At 42.1% G+C, this 19153-nt stretch overlaps 1 protein-coding gene across 3 annotated transcripts in view; it reads left to right on the top strand.

Annotated features, from left to right (window-relative positions):
• Positions 1–19153, top strand: part of LOC102223721 (myosin-9) — a 35819-nt gene that overhangs the window by 13797 nt on the left and 2869 nt on the right. For 2 of the 3 annotated variants that reach the window (XM_023348929.1, XM_023348928.1), the window contains 36 exons: positions 1464–1620; positions 2184–2211; positions 2321–2414; positions 2838–2855; positions 5287–5379; positions 5465–5528; positions 5644–5742; positions 5848–5991; positions 6446–6541; positions 6621–6892; positions 6979–7152; positions 7243–7416; positions 7649–7763; positions 8788–8975; positions 9794–9915; positions 10001–10070; positions 10156–10316; positions 11221–11329; positions 11422–11553; positions 11643–11849; positions 11935–12072; positions 12389–12512; positions 13130–13301; positions 13394–13606; positions 14558–14702; positions 14790–14996; positions 15132–15236; positions 16324–16476; positions 16592–16840; positions 16925–17137; positions 17229–17441; positions 17897–18058; positions 18146–18274; positions 18361–18449; positions 18526–18649; positions 18726–18934. In XM_023348929.1, the coding sequence (XP_023204697.1) occupies positions 1464–1620; positions 2184–2211; positions 2321–2414; positions 2838–2855; positions 5287–5379; positions 5465–5528; positions 5644–5742; positions 5848–5991; positions 6446–6541; positions 6621–6892; positions 6979–7152; positions 7243–7416; positions 7649–7763; positions 8788–8975; positions 9794–9915; positions 10001–10070; positions 10156–10316; positions 11221–11329; positions 11422–11553; positions 11643–11849; positions 11935–12072; positions 12389–12512; positions 13130–13301; positions 13394–13606; positions 14558–14702; positions 14790–14996; positions 15132–15236; positions 16324–16476; positions 16592–16840; positions 16925–17137; positions 17229–17441; positions 17897–18058; positions 18146–18274; positions 18361–18449; positions 18526–18649; positions 18726–18934 (5162 nt within the window). The remainder of the gene's footprint in view (positions 1–1463; positions 1621–2183; positions 2212–2320; positions 2415–2837; positions 2856–5286; positions 5380–5464; positions 5529–5643; positions 5743–5847; positions 5992–6445; positions 6542–6620; positions 6893–6978; positions 7153–7242; positions 7417–7648; positions 7764–8787; positions 8976–9793; positions 9916–10000; positions 10071–10155; positions 10317–11220; positions 11330–11421; positions 11554–11642; positions 11850–11934; positions 12073–12388; positions 12513–13129; positions 13302–13393; positions 13607–14557; positions 14703–14789; positions 14997–15131; positions 15237–16323; positions 16477–16591; positions 16841–16924; positions 17138–17228; positions 17442–17896; positions 18059–18145; positions 18275–18360; positions 18450–18525; positions 18650–18725; positions 18935–19153) is intronic. The other variant, XM_005802801.3, reaches the window with a different exon arrangement.

The raw sequence follows: 19153 nt of genomic DNA, 5'->3' as shown, positions 1-19153 counted from the left end.
TTTACTTCCTGCTGCCCGAGATCCTCTGGCTTTTGTGAAACATCTCCAGTCTCTTTTGATCTCGGTCCAATCTAATTATCTTCTCGTTAAGCCATCCATGGCTCAAGATGTTCCATTGTGTGTAAGCTGCAAATGGAAAGAAAATGTGCAATCTGTTAACATTCCCCTGTATTGAATTGCTCCATCTTCATCTTGAAACTATCCTGCAGTACTGTAATGTTTGCTGCGTTCTCTCTGTTTGGGATCGAATTGTAAACAGGAAGCTGTAGAGAACAATGTGCTCCAGAGTACAAGAGATTTAAAAAAAAAAAAAGAGTGAGAAAGAACGGCACCAGTCCAGGCTTTTCAAAAAAAGGGGGATGGAATGTAAACCATGTTGTAATGTTGATTACTTTCCCCTGTAATTAATGTTATTTACCCTCATTTTTCTGTCCTGGGAGTGATTTTGTCCCTTTGACACACAGTTGTGCCCCAGTCATATCAACAAAGAGCGTTTTCCCCTTCCCTCTTCCTCCACAGATCCATTCTATGGATGGTTTCATAGCTCCACACTCAAAATGGAGACTCTCTCAGGGGAAACGGACTGTACTGTAGATGAAGATGTTCAAATTATCTAAATGCAAAAAGCGAGTTCCCTGATCAGCCATGCAATACATGAACACTCCTCAGTTTAAACTTGTAGCTGGGTGGAGCGCCGATTATATAACTTGGTCATACAAATCAGAGTTCATGTGAAAATTTCAGCGATGAGGTAATAAAGTATGGGGCAATGTTATTACACAAGTTAACAAAGCTGCAAGCAAAGTGTGATTCTGCAGTTTAACTGCCCTCACGGCAAGGAGGGGATTTGTTCCCAGTATGTCAAACCATTCTGGTACTTGTATAAGAAGTACAAAAAGAGAAGTAGAATAACTTACTATCTTATTATATGTTTTGGTGTCCTTTAGGGGTGTTCTGATCTGATATTGATTTTGTTAATTGGTCAGCCAAAAAACAATTATCAATTTACATTGACCTGCATAGAAACACTCCTCTCCAGCAATTAGTCTTCCCCAGAATTTCTATCCAGCAGCCTTTGCATCCCACACTCAGACCTATTGATTAATAATAAGTGGGTTGGTTGTTTTCATACCAAATGTTTTCTGTGAGTAATATAACTTGATTAAGCCTTTTCTAACATTCCACACTGGAAAAATAAATAATAAAATTATGTATGATTCATTCTGTTATCGTATCAGGTCAATATCAGTATCGACCGATACTCAAAGCTGCGATATATATCGTATCAGAAGTGGAAAAGCTGTATTGAGACTCCTTTAGTGGCATTATACCCAACATACAATCTTCCTAATACCTTTCCACAATCTGTTAATTAATCTTAAAAAAAACAAAAACAAACCACAGTCTATGTATTGATTATTTGAAGGCAATGTTTTCTAAATTGTTTCGCATCTGTCCTGCAGACATACTCCGGTCTCTTCTGCGTGGTGATCAACCCCTACAAGAACCTGCCCATCTACTCTGAGGAGATTGTGGAGATGTACAAGGGCAAGAAGAGACACGAAATGCCCCCCCACATCTACGCCATAACTGACACGGCGTACAGGAGCATGATGCAGGGTGAGCGGCTGCACCTGTTGCCTCGTACCTGCGGGCCATTTTCCTCTCCATTAGTCTGTCACAAACGCAGTGGATATAAATATTCTGCTGCAAGCAGATTTCTCACTTCAGTTAACTGTTTTCCTCCTTTTACCACAGTGTATAATCAGTGACTGTTTAGCAGCCTGGCTCCACTCCGAAGGCCAGAGTTGGGATTTCCTGTAGAGGGTGTTTCTTAAATCCACCTCCTGTATGGCTTTCCTTTTTTCCCCAGAACTCCCTTGTATGCAGTGCAAACCACATTAGCTAATCCTGTTTCCCACTGGTGTAATTTTTTTCTTTTTTTGTTCCCCCTCCACACATTGTACTCCAGACCACATTTCAGGAGGCGATACAATAATTAGGCAGTTAGAAGCGTTTCAGTCACAGGAAGCCGGATATTGATTTCCTGTCTGCGGTTGGTGTATTTCCTGTTGCATAGGCGTAAACTTGTACACACTGTGTTGATAAAATGCTCATGAAGGGTCTGTGCAGAGATGACAATATCCATATTTTTGAGCTTTTTTTTTTTTTCTTTTTTGCAGATCGGGAAGACCAGTCTATTCTTTGCACGTAAGTAACCAAGTTTCAATCATGCTCGTCTCAGTAGCTCACATCCTTTTATTTTCTTATCTGATTGCATTTTTTATTTTCATTTTTCTTGCTTGCATGTCATCTCCAGAGGCGAGTCTGGTGCTGGTAAGACGGAGAACACCAAGAAGGTTATCCAGTATCTTGCTCATGTTGCTTCCTCCCACAAGACGAAGAAAGATCAGGTCAGTCCCGCCTGTTGTCATACAGCCTCCACCTTTTTACAAATACATTTAATCCAAAAGTATTGTTTAATTTTGTTTTTCCTGTTGTGCTGCATACTGGTGTGTATCTGTGCGATTTGTGTGGACAGTAAATGATTGTTTTCTTCAGTAAGAAAACCTGACAGTGATCTGCTCTAAAGGAACCACCTTTTTTTTCTAGATGTAAAAACTGACTTTATCTGATGTTTTGCTGAGTGTTATTGAACCAGAAAGGTGTGCAAAGTCAGGCAGCCCTGGCTTTTGTCAGGCAAAGCAGGAGAACCTGTTCTTCTGCTTGTCAGCCACATGTAATGCAGCACAGAGGACCCCAGAGGGGCTTTAAAGAAACCACACCTTTCATCCCTTTTTGAGGTTGATTTTCTTTTTTTCATCCCCCATCAACAGGGTTCATACCTGTCACATGTGAGTTTATCCTTCCTCCTCCACCTGCTTCTGTCACCATGTTCTTTTTTTCCCCTATCCTTTCTCTTCCCCCACTCCTTCTCTTCCCACTCGCTCACTGAAGCCTGCTCTGTTTTGGGAGTCACTTTGTATGGAGGGCAGAGGTGACATGTCTTGCCAGCCATTAGGAAGTCAGGAGGAAGTTTGTTTGCAGCTCGTTGGCAGCCGTACATGTTCCCGTGAAAAGTTCAACCAGACAATAGTAGGGGGAGGGGGATCAGTATAGATGGGAAAAAAATCCACCAAATTTGTCTTTTTTGGTTATTTTATTTTTTTTTATTTGTCTGGTTGAATTGTTCATTGAAGCGCAATTTTATTGTGCAAAAAATTGTGAATTGCTTCCTTGTTTTTGCTTTGTTTTACAAGAAGGCTTTAAATTTATTAAGATTTTTACATTTTACACAGTGACTTGCAAATGTTTTTGTTGAGATGTTTTTTGTCAGACCAACAAAGTGTTGCATGTATTGGCCAATGGAAAGTAAAATTATGGATTTAAAAAAAAAAAATGTAAGTGATAAAGTAGAGAGAATCTGCAGTTAAATTGTTTTTGGCCCCCTTTGATTTTTATGTATTTGTTTTTTCTGTTCAGTCAAAAATCAAATAACTTCTTTATAGCACTGCAACAATTTCAACAACTTGACTGAAAAGGTACATGCAGAAGCACAAGGCTAACATTTATATTGTCAAATTAAACTAAATTTCATACACTTCTTGTATTTAAATCATTAAATAAAAACACAAAAGGAAAGAAAACAGACGCATCACAATTTTAATGTTTTTAGCATATTTGATTTACTCATTACCTAAATAAAGCAACCAGCCAGTTTTAGCGGCTACCTGGTTAGCCAACACTGAACTTCACCCCGATCACAGCATGCACATGGTGACCCATGGTAGTGGCAGTATCATGCTCCTTAGTACGGACCAGGAAGCTGGGTAGATTACAGATGACGGACTGTATAAATAATATACAGTAATCATGTTCAAGAATACTTCAAAATAATTTGAGATTGGTGCTTTCATGGAACCAACAGGGACAAAGATGGTTCAAACAACAAAAGTAAAAATCCCAACTGTTACCCCTGTTCATTTTATTGAGATGAATAGCTTTAATAATAGTCTTTTTTTGTCTTTCTTGATGGTAAATCATATAATCACTCATCCAGTTGGATAATCAAACTAAGCACATAGGCAGAGATGCAATGCAGTGCTTTATAATGGCCTACTCATAGTCCAGTAAATCCATCTGAGCGTCTGGGCGAAGACTTTACTGTAGTCATATTTATCAGATAAGCAGGGGCTGAATACATGTTTTCCACACTTTTCATATTTTTATTTCTACAAAAAAAGCTGAAAATTCTGCATAATTTTCCTTCCTCTTCCAAATATGCTTTACATTCTCTGTCAACTGATATTCTAATAAAACATATTAAACTTTGAGACAGCAACCTGACAGAATGTTTAAAAAAAATAAATGAATATTAATAATAATTTAACAAACAAGTTAAAACCTTTTGCAAGGCACTGTGTATTGTTGAGTATGTGTTTACGCTTCAACACGAATCATTTTGAACTCGAGTCATGCTTGTTTTGGACATTTTCTGTGTGTTTGTGTGTTTTTAACCGTTCACCAAGGGTTTCTTAAAGCCTTAAATTAAATAAGGAAGGACTGAAAAGTTCCCTTTACTGAGGCTTCACTGGACTGTTCTTCTCTGTATCAGGTGCTGGGTTTGTTGACGGTCTCTGGGTCTGGGTTGTTGTTGTTGGGGCACTAATGCGTCATGTGTTGGGTTTTATGCTTGGGTGCAAAATGTGCGTTGCTGCTGCTGGTCTGTTTATTTAAATGTTGTTGTTTTTTTCTCCTTTCTCAAATGTAAATTGCATATGGTCAATCAACAAATATTAATATTCCCGAATATTTGATTTTAGAATAAAATCAAAATCGGCTAAATGATTTTAGACCAAATCTCAGACTGTGTTTACCATTCTACCAGTAGAATGGTAAACAAAGACTTTGGATGACAAATATTTTTGCTAAAATTGTCATCATGATGTGACTGAGTATAAGGGCCACGTTAAGAAAATTAAAAATAGGATAAAATTATGAGGGGAAAAAGTCATATTATTGTAAGAAAAAAGTCAAAAATAATATGCCGGTAATATTATGACTTTATTCTTACATTATTACAACTTTATTCTTGTATGACTTTATTCTCATAATATGACTATTGTTGTAATACCACAACTTTATACTTGGATTTGAATAACTTTGAATTTTTTTTTATTTTTAATTTTTTCTTAGTATGGTCCAATTATTCCGTCGTATTATGAAGTATGAATTTTAACTTTTTTTTAAAAGAACATTCTCTGCAAATCTGTTACCTTTCACCAGGGGGAGCTGGAGAAGCAGCTACTGCAGGCTAATCCCATCCTGGAAGCCTTTGGAAATGCCAAAACAGTCAAAAACGACAACTCTTCCAGATTTGTATGAATTATTGTAAAGTTAAGATTTCTAATAAATTTTTAGTTTCACATTTTGGTTTAAAATTCTTTATTTTTTCTCCTTGTAGGGAAAATTCATTAGAATCAACTTCGATGTCAACGGCTACATCGTTGGTGCCAATATTGAAACCTGTATCCTGATTACTGTAGTTTTCCTTCCTCCCTCATTTGAATGATTTAGGAATTGAACGGTTAAGCTGCTAAATTAGTTGTTGTCAAAACCTTTCCTTGACAAACTGACCCCAAGACTTGCTGGAGAAATCCCGTGCCATTCGCCAGGCCAAAGATGAGAGGACGTTTCACATTTTCTACTACATGCTCACAGGAGCAGGAGACAAGCTACGAAGTAAGCTGCTGCTTGGATATTTAGCGGAAGGTTTACTATTTATTGCGTTCTTATAAAGTCACTTGGTGTGAAAATCAAATATCTCCATTTTGCCGTTGACCACAGATGAGCTTCTCCTTGAAAACTACAACAACTACCGATTCCTTTCCAACGGAAACGTCACGATCCCGGGACAGCAGGACAAGGATCTGTTCACAGAAACCATGGAGGCCTTTAGGATCATGGGGATTCCAGAGGATGAGCAGATCGGTAAGGAAACAACCTCTAGCATTAGTATTTACTTCCCAGGTCTGGAAAACTTCTGAATATCTTGACCATTCCTGGTCCCAATTTCTAGACTTATAACCACATTTCTGCCTGATGGTCTATCCTGTCTTGTGTCCAGCTTTCAATGCGGCTTTTCGTTTTATGTGACTGGTATTTGGGTGTTGAGTTCCCATTTAAAGCATTTTTAAAAGGAGGATTTTCTTTCTTCTTAAAAACAGTAGTTTTCCTCTTAATGTTAAAGTTCTTTAAAATTACAAAGGGGAAAAAACACTTTTTAGTACCTTGTAAAACCAATGTTCTGTTGAACCACAGTAGTCTGTTTTATAGTAGCTATAAAACAATGTAAATGTTTTTAGTGAGAATGCGAGCACCAGCGTTCTGGATCGGTTTGACATAAACTTAATGTATTTCTGGTCATTTTCTTGTTTTTGCGTAGGCATGTTGAAGGTGGTGGCCGCAGTGCTGCAGCTCGGAAACATGAGCTTCAAGAAGGAACGGCACACAGACCAAGCCTCAATGCCTGACAATACAGGTAAAGATCAACCTCATCTCCGCACATTGAAGTCTCTTCCCCCCCAATCAGCTGTGATAAGGCCGTTTCTCTGCACCAGCTGCCCAGAAAGTGTGCCACCTCATGGGCATGAACGTGACGGACTTCACCAGGGCCATCCTGTCCCCCAGAATCAAAGTGGGCCGAGACTACGTCCAGAAGGCTCAGACTCAGGAGCAGGCAGAGTTTGCTGTGGAGGCCCTGGCCAAGGCTACCTATGAGCGGATGTTCCGCTGGCTGGTCATGAGAATCAACAAAGCGCTGGACAAGACAAAGAGACAGGGAGCCTCCTTCATCGGCATCCTGGACATCGCCGGCTTTGAGATCTTTGAGGTGAAAAACAAACCATCCTGGACGACATTGGCGTCCACACACACAATGATCGGTGGGTTCTGAGCGGTGTCCTCTTCTCTTTGCAGCTGAACTCCTTCGAGCAGCTGTGCATCAACTACACCAACGAGAAGCTGCAGCAGCTCTTCAACCACACCATGTTCATCCTGGAGCAGGAGGAGTACCAGAGGGAGGGCATCGAGTGGAGCTTCATCGACTTCGGCTTGGACCTGCAGCCTTGCATCGACCTCATCGAGAAACCCGTTAGTTCCTCTGCTCTTTAAATATTTTAGTACGAGAAGATTTTGCACCAATATGTTGTCCAACATTCTCTCTTTTTCTTCTGCCTCCAGGCCAGTCCTCCTGGTATCCTGGCTTTGCTGGACGAAGAGTGCTGGTTTCCCAAGGCGACGGACAAGAGCTTTGTGGAGAAGGTGGTCCAGGAGCAGGGCACACACCCCAAGTTCCACAAGCCCAAGAAACTGAAGGACGAAGCAGATTTCTGCATCATTCACTACGCTGGCAAGGTAGACCTGCACACTCTACATTCTCCTTTATACCATGTTGACACAGCTGCGTTTTGGTTACAAATGTAAAACACACTTGTCAAACAAAATGGCGGCTCTGGGCCTGCTGACATCACTTTGAACTATGGAAACCAAAGTTTTCCAAAAATTAAACCTTCAAAAACCAAAATTTCAGCTTTGCCCAAAGCCATAAACCATGCTTGAGATTTCCTGACGATGCGTTTCCTGTCAGGTGGATTACAAAGCAGATGAGTGGCTGATGAAGAACATGGACCCCCTGAACGATAACGTCGCCACGCTCCTCAACCAGTCCACCGACAAGTTTGTGTCTGAGCTCTGGAGGGACGGTGAGTTTAGGCAGACGTGGCTTCAGTAGGGTCAGGAGTTTTCTCTAAACTGTTCAGAGTTCTCACTTCTTTTACTGTCCGGTTCTTGGCCTCTGTCTTTACCTTTTTGTCAAACCCTCGCTGGTCGTTTGTCCGTTTCTTCCTTCGTTTGGCCCCGTTCTCGTCTGTCATCTTTTGTTGTTTTTTTTCCTGTTGGCTCTCAGAGGTACAGCATTGTCAGAGAGCTTATTTTTACCAACGTTTTCCTATTCTGCACTCTGATTCAGGTGAAACGGTTTCTTTCTTACTATTTTCCCCATGCTGTTTGTCTCGTGTCTCAATTATTATTAGCCATAAAGAACATTTTAAAAAACAGCTATTTTTTTTATTCATCCCAAACTGAAAATGTGAACTACTGGCCTTAAAAAAACAACTCTATGTAATAATCTCTGGGTCGTTGTTACTCTTTCATTGGACTCTCCTTTTCTCCCTCTGTGTGATAGCGTTGTGTGGGGACCCCTGGTGTTGGTCTTGGGTACTGCAACAGTGCAGCGATGGGTATATACTGCATGGGTTTGATTTTGTCACCACCTTTGGCACACACACACATTCAAATCTGCCATCGCACATAGTTTTCACTCCGATAAACAAACTGTCATCGTTTACAGTTGACAGATCTTTTTAAGTCACTGCATTAAATATATTGATTCAGTTTTTTTGTTTGTTTTTTTTGCCATGGTGTGTTATCCTTCTGGCTTCACTGGCTTCTGTGACTGGCCTGATGTCCTTCTTTTGCATTTACTCGCTGTTTGTGTGGTGTTCTAGTGGTTCTGGTTCTGTAAACCACCTCCTGTGGTCCGGTGTGTGTCTTCTTGAGACAACCTGAGACAACGGTCGTCTTCATTATTCCATGTGACGTGCATTTTGCCTTGAGTTTGCCTGGTTAGACATTCAAACCACCTGAAACTCATTTGAGGTCAAACATAAAGCATGTTTTACTTTTCGTTTTCTTCTTTTTTTTCCTCCACGGTGTTTTCCTTTCCAGTGGATCGCATCGTGGGCCTGGACAAAGTGTCCGGCATGTCCGAGATGCCCGGTGCCTTTAAGACCCGTAAAGGCATGTTCCGCACCGTGGGCCAGCTCTACAAGGAGCAGCTGTCCAAACTCATGGCCACACTGAGGAACACCAACCCCAACTTTGTTCGCTGCATCATTCCCAACCATGAGAAAAAGGTATGCGTCAATTATGATAACATTAGTAAGAATTGTTTTTTTTTTCTAAATCTTTTAATTATACATATCCTTTTCAAAAAGTTCGTCACATGTCCACTCAGGTAAACAACATGCATTTAGACTTTGGAATATGTATACGACCGATCAACAATGCTACATATGTTGGGTAAAAGTTTTTTTAACATAATTATTGTGCTGTAGTTTGTTTTGTATTTACTAGAGATGCACCGATCCACTTTTTTCACTTGCGAAAGCAATGCCAATATCTGAGGTTTAGTATTGGCCGATACCAATCTGCTATAGAAAATCAGTGCTGAATTGACTAAAACGTTGTTTATTTGTTTTTTAAACACATGAATAAATGTACTGAATGACACATTTATTTGATAACTCTCCACCAGTACAGCACATTTAAATACACAAATAGCTTCACAAGCTTGGTCAAACATGCAAAAACAACACAAGTTCAATTCGTTCAGTCTGTGCAATTAGGAATAGAACAGCCAATGTAAAATAAATAATAAAGAAACTGACAAAAACAATATGTTGACTATCTTGGTCAAACATGTTGAAATAAACTGCAACAAATCTTCCTTCCAATGATTCAGAAAGTGCGACAAGAAATTTTAAATATAATGTAAAATAAATAATAAAGCACGCAGCCGCTCGGAGCACAGTTTTCTTCAATGGAATAAAAAAAAAATAAAAAAAATTTTTAAGAGTTTTTTGAAAATAAGTTGTGAACATTCAATAAGAAATTAAAAAGTAAATGTATGAGCCAAACATGCAGATTGACCAGCATGGTTCCGTCTTTCTAGGCTGGAAAGCTGGACCCCCACCTGGTTCTGGACCAGCTCAGGTGTAACGGAGTGCTGGAGGGGATCCGTATCTGTAGGCAGGGATTCCCCAACCGCATCGTTTTCCAGGAGTTCAGACAGAGGTAAGGCAGCAGAATCCACTGCTTATTTATTATTGTTTTAGCAGATGAGGAGCGTATAAAGATGAATAAATGTTTTTTTTCTCAGGTATGAAATCCTAACTCCAAACGCCATCCCCAAGGGCTTCATGGACGGGAAGCAGGCCTGCGTCCTCATGGTAGGATTCCTGCAGACGTAGATTTACAAACCCCATTTTCCTCTGCGATCCAACTTAGCGATTGTTTTCTTCTTTTTAATATCAGATCCAGTCTCTGGAGCTGGATGCCAACCTGTACCGCATTGGCCAGAGCAAAGTGTTCTTCAGGGCCGGAGTCCTGGCTCACCTGGAGGAGGAGAGGGACATGAAGATCACTGACATCATCATCAGTTTCCAGGCCTGGTGCCGAGGCTACGTGGCCCGCAAGTAAGACGAGAGCCGTTTTATTCATTCCTTAACCAGTTTATATGGAGTCAAATATTTTTAATGAATCAGAGCCTCAGTATGACGCTGCCACCTCCGTGCTCAGCAGGTAGGAAAGCAGTGTAATGTTTGGTAGTATTGATTCAGAAGCGTCATCTCTAAACATCCTGAACCACATTGCTGTACTGAGAGATAACAAATTCGGTAAGATTAGTCGATTATTGGAATAACCATCAATTCATTTAGTAATCAATTAATTGTTGACTGAACTATACAGGCTGTAAAAATTTGAACAAACTTAATTATAGCAATTATAGCAAGTCAGAATCTTTACTAAAAACTAAGGTTTCTCTAAAAATGATAGTTTTAGACTATCTGAGTTGAGTTTAAGCTTTTGTACAGAAGTTGTTTAACTTCCAGAGCATAAAATTAAATCTGGGAGCGGTTTGTTGTTTTAACAAAGCTTGTCAATCTAACAAGACAAGTTTTATATCTCGTTTTAACACGTTTGTTTTAACGAGATAGAAAACTATGCTCCTCTGACAGGTTGCAACTTGTTAAAAAGTCATAAGGCGGCTAACTAACGACTCCTCCTCCTTATCCCGTTTCCTCTAAACACTTAAAAATCCCAAGTTGTGTTGCTGGTTTACTGTTACGACCTTTCTTGTTTAAAAGACATAAATATTTTGGTCTTGATGAACCGTTAATCCCGTAACAAGATTTTTAAAATGGCGTCATTTTAAAATTTGTTAAAGGTTTGTGTGTTTCACCCTGAAAAACAAACGCATTATTAAAAGCATAAAAATTTGACTTTTTCCAATAGCACTTCTGAATTTGTGATTGTAGGGATTACTGATGATTTGTTGTAGCGTGTGAATGTTTCTGATGGTCGACGTTTTGCTTGCAGGGCTTTTGCAAAGCGACAGCAGCAGCTGACGGCCATGAAGGTGATTCAGAGGAACTGTGCTGCTTATCTTAAACTGAGGAACTGGCAGTGGTGGCGACTCTTTACCAAGGTAACCCTAAAAAAACAACGTCCTATTGATTAAACTCTGGTATCTTCTTTTCTCACTCTTCCAGATTTAAACATTTCCTTTTCCCCTCTTAGGTGAAGCCTCTGCTTCAAGTCAGCCGGCAGGAGGAGGAGATGCAGGCCAAGGATGAGGAGCTGCATAAGGTGAAGGAGAGGCACCTGCAAGCTGAGCAGCAGCTCCAGGAGATGGAGGAAAAACATCAACAGGTATCACTTTTGAGACGGAACGACGCTTCACGCAACTGCTTTACGGTTGATAAAGGCTAACCACGAAATCGTCTGTTGCCGTTTACCAGCTGAATGCCGAGAAGATGGCCCTGCAGGAGCAGCTGCAGGCCGAGACGGAGCTTTGTGCCGAGGCAGAGGAGATGAGAGCCCGCCTGGCCGCCAAGAAGCAGGAGCTGGAGGAGATCCTCCACGACCTGGAGGCGCGCGTGGAGGAGGAGGAAGAGCGCGCGTCGCACCTGGCTACCGAGAAGAAGAAGATGCAGCAAAATATCTCCGTAAGAAAACACCGACTGTTTTGATAAGTGGTCCCTCAGGCTCTGATCTGCCTCATCAAACATCTCATCATGGATGTGCCAACAGGACCTGGAGCAGCAGCTGGATGAAGAGGAGGCAGCCAGGCAAAAGCTGCAGCTGGAGAAGGTCACTGTGGAGGCAAAGATGAAGAAGATCGAAGAGGAAGTCATGGTTCTAGACGATCAGAACAACAAACTGCTCAAGGTTTGGATTCTGGCATATTTTCTCCTTATAACCAAGTCCAGTGGAGCTGATTTGGAGGTCATCAGCATGTAACTATTGCTGTCTGAAGAAATCTGTTGCACCCAACCACAAATAACCAATGAGAGCCAGGAGGCGGGTCTTAGCGCTGTTGCTCAATCTCTTGTACCTGCTGCTAAATGTGCTAATGGCAGAGACGCGACTTACTAGAAAAGCGTATATCCGTTGTCATTAGGGAATTCACAACTAATATGAAACCAGCGCTGGCTGTCTTTTTGTCGCGTCACAATTTTATTTACTTTTTTCCCTCCTCATCCAGGAGAAAAAGTTGATGGAAGAGAGAATCTCTGAATTCACTACCAACCTGGCAGAGGAGGAGGAAAAATCCAAGAGTTTACAGAAACTGAAGACAAAACACGAGGCCATGATCACAGACCTGGAAGGTAGGAAGAAACATTTAGGATGCAGGGTGCTTGAAATCCTTGAAAAGGCTTGAATTTCAATGAGCTCTGCTTGATTTCTGTATAAATTCCTTAAAAGTGCTTGACATTCAAACTTCACAGCTTTGTAATTAAGTGCAATCGATTAGTTAAAAGCTTAAATATGGAAAACATTTTACGATTGAGACCAGATATTTTTAGAACCTAATAATGAGACATTATTTTTTTTCTTATCTGAAGTTAAATCAGACTAAACTTTTCTTCTTTTTTGTCAGTTAGAATCACCGAAATAATTATTCTAAAACCTAAAGTTTAGTTATATTTTAGTTCACTTTGTACCTGCTGTAGAATGTTGAATACTATCATAAGACATTGTTAGTGATGATGACGTATAACCCTGAACTTTTTTGATTCATTTAGTCCAAGCCTGAGAATTGCTTCTGAAAGCTCAGAAATCAAATTTGGGCAATTAAAAAAAACAATCCAGATTTTCCAAAATTTTAATTAAAAAAAAAACAGAAAATTGTGTTAATGACATGGCTTTATCGCACAGTCCTAGTCCAAGCTGATATTATTTCTACCACCTCTCTCTAATCAATAATCGATCACCTTGTGTTCAGATCGGCTGCGTCGGGAGGAGAAGGCGCGTCAGGAGCTGGAGAAGAACAGACGCAAGCTGGAGGGCGACTTCACCGAGACACACGACCAGATCGCCGAGCTCCAGGCTCAGATCGCCGAGCTGCGCGCCCAGCTGGCCAAGAAGGAGGAGGAGCTCCAGGCCGCCCTGGCCAGGTCCGCTTGAGCTCAGAACGTTGCCTCTGCGCAAAACTCACCAACTTGCTGCCTTACTTCACTAAACTTTGCTATGAATGTCCTCTGTTAAGAATCGAGGAGGAGGCCGCGCAGAAGAACATGGCTCAGAAGAAGATCAGAGAGCTGGAGGCTCAGCTTTCCGAACTGCAAGAGGACCTGGAGCTGGAGAAGCAGGCCCGCGTGAAGGCCGAGAAACACCGCAGGGACCTGGGGGAGGAGCTGGAGGCCCTGAAGACGGAGCTGGAGGACACCCTGGACTCTACAGCGGCTATGCAGGAGCTCAGGTAGGAAGACTGGTTCAGTTCCCATTCACTTTATGGTGGAGAAGGTAAATTTGCTTAATGGGAACATGCCAATTTATAAATGACTCACATTTTTCAATGAAGTAGGAGGATCATCTCTCTGCATGTGTAATTGTGGTTCTTATTTAATGGAAATGCTGCAATTGCAATTTTTTTCGACATTAGCGGAATATCGATTAAGTTTTGTAAACTTTGGCAATGGAAATGCTGCTTGTAGCTCTTAATACTTTGACCAAACTGACAAAGAATTGAGCGATGTTTAAACTAATGAAAATAAATTAAGTTTCAGCCTTTTCTACTTGGAATTTGTAGTTGCAATGGAAAAAAATGGGTCAAGCTTTCTCAGTAAAAACCTGCCAAAATAAGCAATAAATAAATTAATTGCATGATAAATTATAGTCACCAACAAACATTGGCCTTTAATATTTTTTTTAAAAATGCTGCAAACATTTGACATCTACTACAAAGCACTTGGCTGGGATTTTGTAAAACAAAAAGTTCAAACTGACACTTTTGCTTGTTTTCCCCTTTAAAGGTTGAATGATCATTTTCTGAAACATAATTTTGGCTCCAGATTTTATAATCCATTTTAATTGTGTTTTTTTTTTAATGTTCTTTAGAAATTAGCATTTTTATGTCTTTGAAAGGGCTCATTTGCATTAATATGCCATGATTATAATTATATCAGTTGAAAATGGTTTCAAACTGACGATATTATCATTTATCGCAATAATTTCGGAGACAATTCATCGTCCAGTAATATTTCTTATCGCAACACGGCCTGTTTCCAGGTGACTGAGTTAGTGGTACTTCAATAAAAGGCTCTTGGTGGCCTGAAGGTCGCTGACCTCTTCTGGTTTTGTGAAAGCTAAGCGTCTCTTGAAAGTGTTGATTTTCTCAAAAGCCCGCTCTCCTCTGCCGGTGCTCCTACAGGACCAAACGTGAGACGGAGGTGACTCACCTGAAGAAGAGCCTGGAGGAAGACGCCCGAGTCCACGAGCATCAGCTGGCTGAGATGAGGCAGAAGCACAGCCAGGCCTTCGACGAGCTCAACGAGCAGCTGGAGCAGGCGAAGAGGGTACACTCTCCATGCTACTACCTTCTGTTCTTTCTTTCTCCACTTGTATCTTAACAACAACCACTGACTTTCTGTTTTCCCCCGCAGAACAAAGTGTCGATGGAGAAGGCCAAACAAGCCTTGGAGTCTGAGAAGAACGAGCTGACCATCGAGCTGCAGACGCTGATGCAGGGCAAGACCGACTCCGAGCACCGCAGGAAGAAGGCCGAAGGAATGGCACAGGAGCTGCAGGCCAAATACTCTGAGGCCGAGCGCCAGAGGGTGGAGCTGTCTGAGAAACTGGCTAAAGTGCAGGTATGTTTCTGGATCCACCGCTTTCCAAATCATTAACCCTGATATCCATCAAATACGGCGTACGATCACTGACACAAGGTAAAACTCACTTCGACAATCTACTAAAGCTTGTCCTTTCTTTTCATCTCTCCGCAGGCTGAGCTGGATAATGTTAGCGGCATGCTGAGCGAGGCTGAGGGGAAATCCATAAAGGCCACTAAAGACTTCTCAGCTGTGGAATCCCAGATGCAGGACGTCCAGGTACAACATGGCAGAACCAAACGTAGCTGTAGACAGAGCTGACCCAACAGCTCAGAAATAAACTACAGCTGTTAAAAGTACTGTAGTAAGATGATATCTGCAAACTGTCTCCTCCAGTACCTACAAATAGATGTGGCCTTATTTAACACGCGTTTATAGGCCTATTGCAATAAATCAAGTAAATGCAGGATAAATTGAAACGCTCTAAATAATTTCCATTTGCATCATTTATTGTTTTTTTTCTTTGTATAAAAAACTGGATGACAAAAGTCTTCAGTGTGATGCTCTGGTCTCAATTACCCTCTTTTTTTTTTTTTTTTAAGGATAATTTTATTTAGAGACTTCATAATCCATTTTATTTGTTTTGTTAATTTGGATGTTTAAAATGTCTTTCAGTTCAAGAGTCAAATGTTCATTTAAAGTTTGTTAATCTTTGAGAATTTGTTCTTGCATCATCATGCCATCATACTTGAAAATGGCCTCAAAACAACAATATTATTGTTTATTGTGATAACTTCTGGGACAATTTATCATCCAGCTAAATTTATTGTCACAGGCCTACATGTTGAAACATTATAGAAATAATACTGATGAAAAGAAAATAAACATAATAAATGCCTATTATTTTGTAACTTAAATTTTTTTTCGAAGTTTTAAAAAAATTATTATTTTGGAAGGACCATCATTCTTTAAAGTTCAACTTTGTACTTCGACACAATAGGCATTCCATATTGACTGTCTGAAAGGCCTACAGATTTTACGTCACTATCTCTCAGCGTGGAATTTTATTTTCTATTTCCTACACATTTCTAAATGGACAACTCAGCAATTCCTCTAGATTTTCATCAGAACAAATAATTGTCTGCATATAATGCCAACTTTGTATCTTCTCAAACCTTAGAAATATCATTTATGTTTAATAAACAGACCAGGTACTCGCCTGTGGGGGACACCGCAAGCAATGCTGAGCACTATTTTCTTTACCTCCACTTTGCCAGATGCTTTATAAGTAAATTCTAAAAGCTTACACTTTACATACTTCATCATGCAGCTGTTAAGTCAAAGTTTCTGTCTTGCTGTGCCACAGGAACTCCTCCAAGAAGAGACGCGTCAGAAGCTCTCCCTCAACACTCGTCTGCGGCAGCTGGAGGACGAACAGAACAACCTGAAAGAGCAGCTGGAGGAAGAGGAGGAGGCCAAGAGGAATGTGGAGAGGCAGCTTCAGTCGGTGCAGACTCAGGTGAGACGCACCAGTCAGCTGGTGGAGCAAACTTTCTAGTGACAATTTCATTCAAGTGTTTCAACACCAGTGTACCGGTTTGCACCAATAACAAACGAGCAACGCCTCTCCACAGCTTGCTGACATGAGGAAGAAGGTGGAGCAGGACGCCGGCTCTCTGGAGGCCGCCGAGGAGGGGAAGAAGAGACTGCAGAGGGACCTGGAGAGCACCAACCAGCGGCTGGAGGAGAAATGCGCCGCGTTCGACAAGCTGGACAAAACAAAGACGCGTCTGCAGCAGGAGCTGGATGACCTGCTGGTGGACCAGGACCACCTCCGGCAGATCGTGTCCAATCTGGAGAAGAAGCAGAAGAAGTTTGACCAGGTCAACGAGAGACGCCGAAGCAGGAAGCGCCGGGGTTTCTGTTGAAGATCGAAGCCGTAACCGTTGGCTTTCTGTCGTTCCCAGATGCTTGCAGAGGAGAAGAATATCTCGGCGCGCTACGCGGAGGAGCGAGACCGAGCCGAAGCCGAGGCGCGCGAGAAAGAAACCCGTGCTCTGGCTCTGACCCGAGAACTGGAATCTCTGATGGACATCAAGGAGGAGCTGGACCGCAACAACAAGCTGCTGCGCACTGAAATGGAGGATCTGGTTTCGTCTAAGGATGACGTGGGCAAGAACGTAAGTTTAAAAAAAACAACACTTTTTCGCTGGGTAACTTGTCTTTCTCGCAAAATCCAGCTTTAACTCTCCATTTCCCCGTGCTCTACAGGTCCACGAGCTGGAGAAGTCCAAGCGTGCCATGGAGCAGCAGCTGGAGGAGATGAGGACTCAGCTGGAAGAGCTGGAAGACGAGCTGCAGGCCACGGAGGACGCCAAGCTGCGTCTGGAGGTCAACATGCAGGCCATGAAAGCCCAGTACGAGAGAGACCTGGCAGGGCGCGACGAGATGGGAGAGGAGAAGAAGAGAGCTCTGGTCAAACAGGTCCGTCTATCCATCCCTGGGTCACTGACAGAAATACAGCCCGGCTGATGGGTTTCTACCCCTCAATTTTTCATGTTTGGTCACAATATAAGAGCAAGCTTCACTGGGTTTGACTGAGATTCTCTCTGATTTGACTAATCGATATAATTTTCAACTTTTTTACTACAAATAAAAAATCTAAAGGTGTGTATTTGGTATGATTTAGAATTAGGGCCAGGCAAAGAATTTAATTTTTTCCATTTTAAGAATAAAGTCTTAATGTCATAAGAATGAAGTTGAACGACAACGTCAAAATAATACGAGAATCAAGCTAATTAGCCATGCCAGCAGACTGGTAAAAAAAAACGGGTTGTAACGTGACCAGATATGAAAACTACTTTTGATCGTTAATCGTGGTTATAGGCAAGCAGCTTCACATTTCTTGTGGCTAACATCAATGGGCGTGACCCCCGTAGGTGCGTGAGATGGAGATGGAGCTGGAAGACGAGAGGAAGCAGCGCTCTGCCGCCGTGGCGGCGCGCAAAAAGCTGGAGCTGGACCTGAAGGAGCTGGAGGCCGCCATCGACACGGCCAACAAGAACCGCGACGAGGCCCTGAAGCAGCTCAAGAAGCTTCAAGTGAGCTCAGCTACTAAACCTGAAAGCTATTAAACATGTCTTCCCAGGATCTCAGTTTGAACTTTTTCTTTTTCTTGTAATCCTCAGGCTCAGATGAAGGATCTGCTCCGAGAGCTGGAGGACACTCGCATGTCCAGAGACGAGATCCTGGCCCAGAGCAAGGAGACGGAGAAGAAGCTGAAGGCCATGGAGGCCGACATGATCCAGATGCAGGAGGTCGGTAAAAACACCAGGCGCCCAGCTCACCACCTACAACCTGCTGATTACTGATGTGTTTTTTTAATTCATCCACCATCGTTCAGGAGCTGGCAGGAGCAGAGCGAGTGAAGCGACAGGCCATCCAGGAGAGAGACGAGCTGCAGGACGAAATCAACAACCAGGCCGCCAAGAAGTACGACTTCTGTCAAAACGAGCTCGACTTTTCTTCATAATCTGCATTTCTGAACCTCTGATCCGTTTCCCCTTAGCGCTCAGGCTGCGGAGGAGAGGAGGCGGCTGGAGGCTCGCATCACCCAGCTGGAGGAGGAGCTGGAGGAGGAGCAGTGCAACACAGAGCTGACCAATGACCGGCTGAAGAAGGCCATGCTGCAGGTCCGTTTGCGCTTTAACAGTCGCCTTTCTCCCAGACCGGACCAGTTCAAACCCAACCGGTTTGTCTCCTCTTTAGACCGACCAGATCAACGTGGAGCTGACCGCAGAGCGCAGCACCTCCCAGCGGCTGGAGGGCGCACGCAGCCAGCTGGAGCGCCAGAACAAGGAGCTGAAGCTGAAGCTGCAGGAGCTCGAGGGAACCGTCAAGTCCAAGTACAAGGCCAACATGGCCGCCCTGGAGGCCAAGATCGCCCAGTTGGAGGAGCAGCTGGACATCGAAACCAGGTGTGGAAACATAGCTGATCTGAACAAAAAAGGCAACTACGACGGCGTAAATTTCCTCCCAAAAAAAACTCTAGAAAGATTTTCTAGAAAAAAACTGAAATGTCTGAGTTTGAAAAATTTTAAATTCGCTGGAATTAAATCAAAAAATTTGGAGATGAATCTCAATTTTCTAGAAAAAATGTCGGTTTGAAAAGTCAAAAATATTTAAAATAATTTCCT

The sequence above is a fragment of the Xiphophorus maculatus genome, chromosome 16 (assembly GCF_002775205.1).
Source record: "Xiphophorus maculatus strain JP 163 A chromosome 16, X_maculatus-5.0-male, whole genome shotgun sequence".
Classification (NCBI taxonomy): domain Eukaryota; kingdom Metazoa; phylum Chordata; class Actinopteri; order Cyprinodontiformes; family Poeciliidae; genus Xiphophorus; species Xiphophorus maculatus.
The sequence above is the reverse complement of the archived record's forward strand: the minus strand, read 5'-3'. Positions and strand labels throughout refer to the sequence as shown.